This window comes from Melampsora larici-populina (assembly GCF_000204055.1).
Source record: "Melampsora larici-populina 98AG31 unplaced genomic scaffold MELLAscaffold_125, whole genome shotgun sequence".
NCBI lineage: Eukaryota > Fungi > Basidiomycota > Pucciniomycetes > Pucciniales > Melampsoraceae > Melampsora > Melampsora laricis-populina.
The window spans coordinates 1,949-4,339 of NW_006768889.1; the positions used below are offsets into that span (position 1 = coordinate 1,949).

Here is a 2,391-nt window from a genome sequence, read left to right on the forward strand (position 1 = left end):
GGATTGAACCACTATTTTTTGTGTTTCTTCTGAAATCTCCTGTATTTGGGGGATTTTGTCATGTTTTCATTTTTCTAAACTCAGTGGTATATCCATAGGTTGGTGCAATGAAAGAAATGGTTTCCCAAAGTCCTGTCATAGGTCCTGGTCTCACCAACTGTCCCGACACCCCATCATCACATCATGCATATGTCACTTGACTTCTCCACTTACTCCTCATAGCCAGATTGTGGGCCAGTGACACTTCCCTGCTGTTTTTGAAGCACTCCACTTGACTTGTGTGGGGGTGGAATCACATAAGTTCTCTCACTTTTCCTCTTCTATATTCATAGGCTGATCATTGGATGTTTGTGTTTATAGAGAATGAGGACATATGCAAATACAATATGATGTTTTCTTCCTTGATCCTCTTGAGTTTCTTCTATAGGTGACTTACAAGGCATGCCTCACCCTTTTGAGGTGACAGGACTTGAAATCTTTCATACTGTATAATAAATGAACTACATTTCAAGCCTCCATAAACAATTATTACAATTGAAATATAATCCACCCCTAAAAAGGCCTGGAAGTGTCGCAACCCATGGCCAGTGTTTGCTGATGTTGGTAGTAAGTCCTTTTTTAGTCAACATACAGGCTTCATGAACAAGATATTTGCTTTTTGGGCTATTCCGGGGAGCTGAAACGCTGCAAAGCTAATACCACGAGCGTAGTATCTCATGTTGAGAATGAAGAAATACTAAACCAAAAGTCCTACTATGTTCACACAAAGCCTCTCACTTCGAGAACCGAGACGAAGGTATGAAGGAAGCCATAATCTAGACATGACTTCATGATAAGATGAAGTCGCCACTCGCGCAAAAGATTTACATTTCAGATTTTGTCTTTTATACAAACTTTGCAAAGTACGAAAGTTCAAAGAAGGGATCAGTCTTCACAAACAAAAGGACATCGTATCGTACAAAAGGAAGGATTAATGAGGACAAAACTTACCTGTCCTAGATAAGATTCTGCTACTATCCGAGCACGTGCATTGAGACTGAGTTTCATCTCACTGATCTCACGATCAACATCTTCCATGAATCTATACTCGTCGCAAGAAAAAAGGGGATGGATTAGCTTTTGTGTGGTCAAGATGGACCTGAGAGGTATCATAATCAAAATCGAATGTGCCAAGGTTAGACTGAACTGGATGATAAAGTCGACTAATTTTGCGCGAATCATCGACTCGAGATTATGACTGGTGATCAAGAAGCTGATGTCGAAACCCTTAACCGGTTTGCGTCTCAAGATGACAAAGTTTTCTGCTCTAAGACTCAAAAATCTCGTCACTCCTCGGGCGCTGATGTTATGACGGGGTCAAGAGTGGGAATCAGCTTCAGATTCGAAATTGACCGAAATTTAGAAACGGAACCCAACAGAATATGTTCAATGTCATCAGCTTGTTTGATCTTGATGCTCAGCCTAACAGAGTTTATTGATGGTTCAATCAACACGTATTCCGACGGTGTACGTGATATAGTCATTGGTGTGAGCAAAACCTCGGGGGTTTTCCTTCAAAAGTTCCTCCATCGCAGTTACACAAGAGGAAAAAGGATTCGTCAGGGTCGGCTCATTTCCTATGTCCTTCATTTTGTAATTTATCCTTGGGCACGTGAGATTGAGTACTGACCCAGCCTCTACTTCAGGTCGATTATGACGTTCAACGACCTGCAGAGTTCCCAGTCCATTTCGTCCGTCAGCAAGGTATAACAACAAGATATTCTCGTCTAATCAGATAGACCAACTTGACAGGCAAAGTCTTCGAGCGTAAGGGCCGCCGTGAGCGTTGCCCGGACACAGGCCAAATAAGGACGAAGGGTGTTGGACTGTTCGTGATTTGCGCATTGAAAAGAAGTGCTCGGATAAGCTTCATATATATATAAGCGTCTTGAGTTATAAAAACACAAACCATTGATTCGTTATGTTTGAAGAACTTTAATGAGATCCTCGAAGACTCGATCACCTCTGTCTGGAAAGAACTGACGTATGTACATACGTACGGACCTGCTACATGTGCGCGGTACAGTGGTCAGTACCGGGTTTTGCAAGATGATCAACCCCGGGTCAAAACAAATGCTTCGGTCTTTCCTGCCATGAGCTTTGAAAAGCTTGGATGACCTATCCGAGGAGTCATTCCATTTTTTCAGGACCTTTGAGATGCATTTGTCTCAGCAACATAAATTCTGCCAGATCCAAGATCCAGTGTAAGGTTTATCAGTTTCTTTGCATCACACGTCTCGCGACTTGCACTCAAATTCAAAGATTTTCGAGGGTCATAACTCATCGAGGTGACATCTGCTGACATTCATATTGCCGTGATGCAGAATAGGGATCGAGAAGAACGGAACCCTG

At 42.3% G+C, this 2,391-nt stretch overlaps 1 protein-coding gene across 1 annotated transcript; it reads right to left on the bottom strand.

Annotated features, from left to right (window-relative positions):
* Window positions 1-884: 884 nt before the first annotated feature.
* On the bottom strand, window positions 885-1,951 carry MELLADRAFT_123251 (uncharacterized protein; the record flags this gene model as incomplete). The annotated part of the gene is made up of 7 exons (XM_007419082.1): window positions 885-893; window positions 991-1,081; window positions 1,187-1,339; window positions 1,417-1,551; window positions 1,670-1,707; window positions 1,785-1,865; window positions 1,949-1,951. 7 exons carry the CDS (start codon window positions 1,949-1,951, stop codon window positions 885-887), a joined length of 510 nt encoding a protein of 169 aa, XP_007419144.1.
* Window positions 1,952-2,391: the final 440 nt, after the last annotated feature.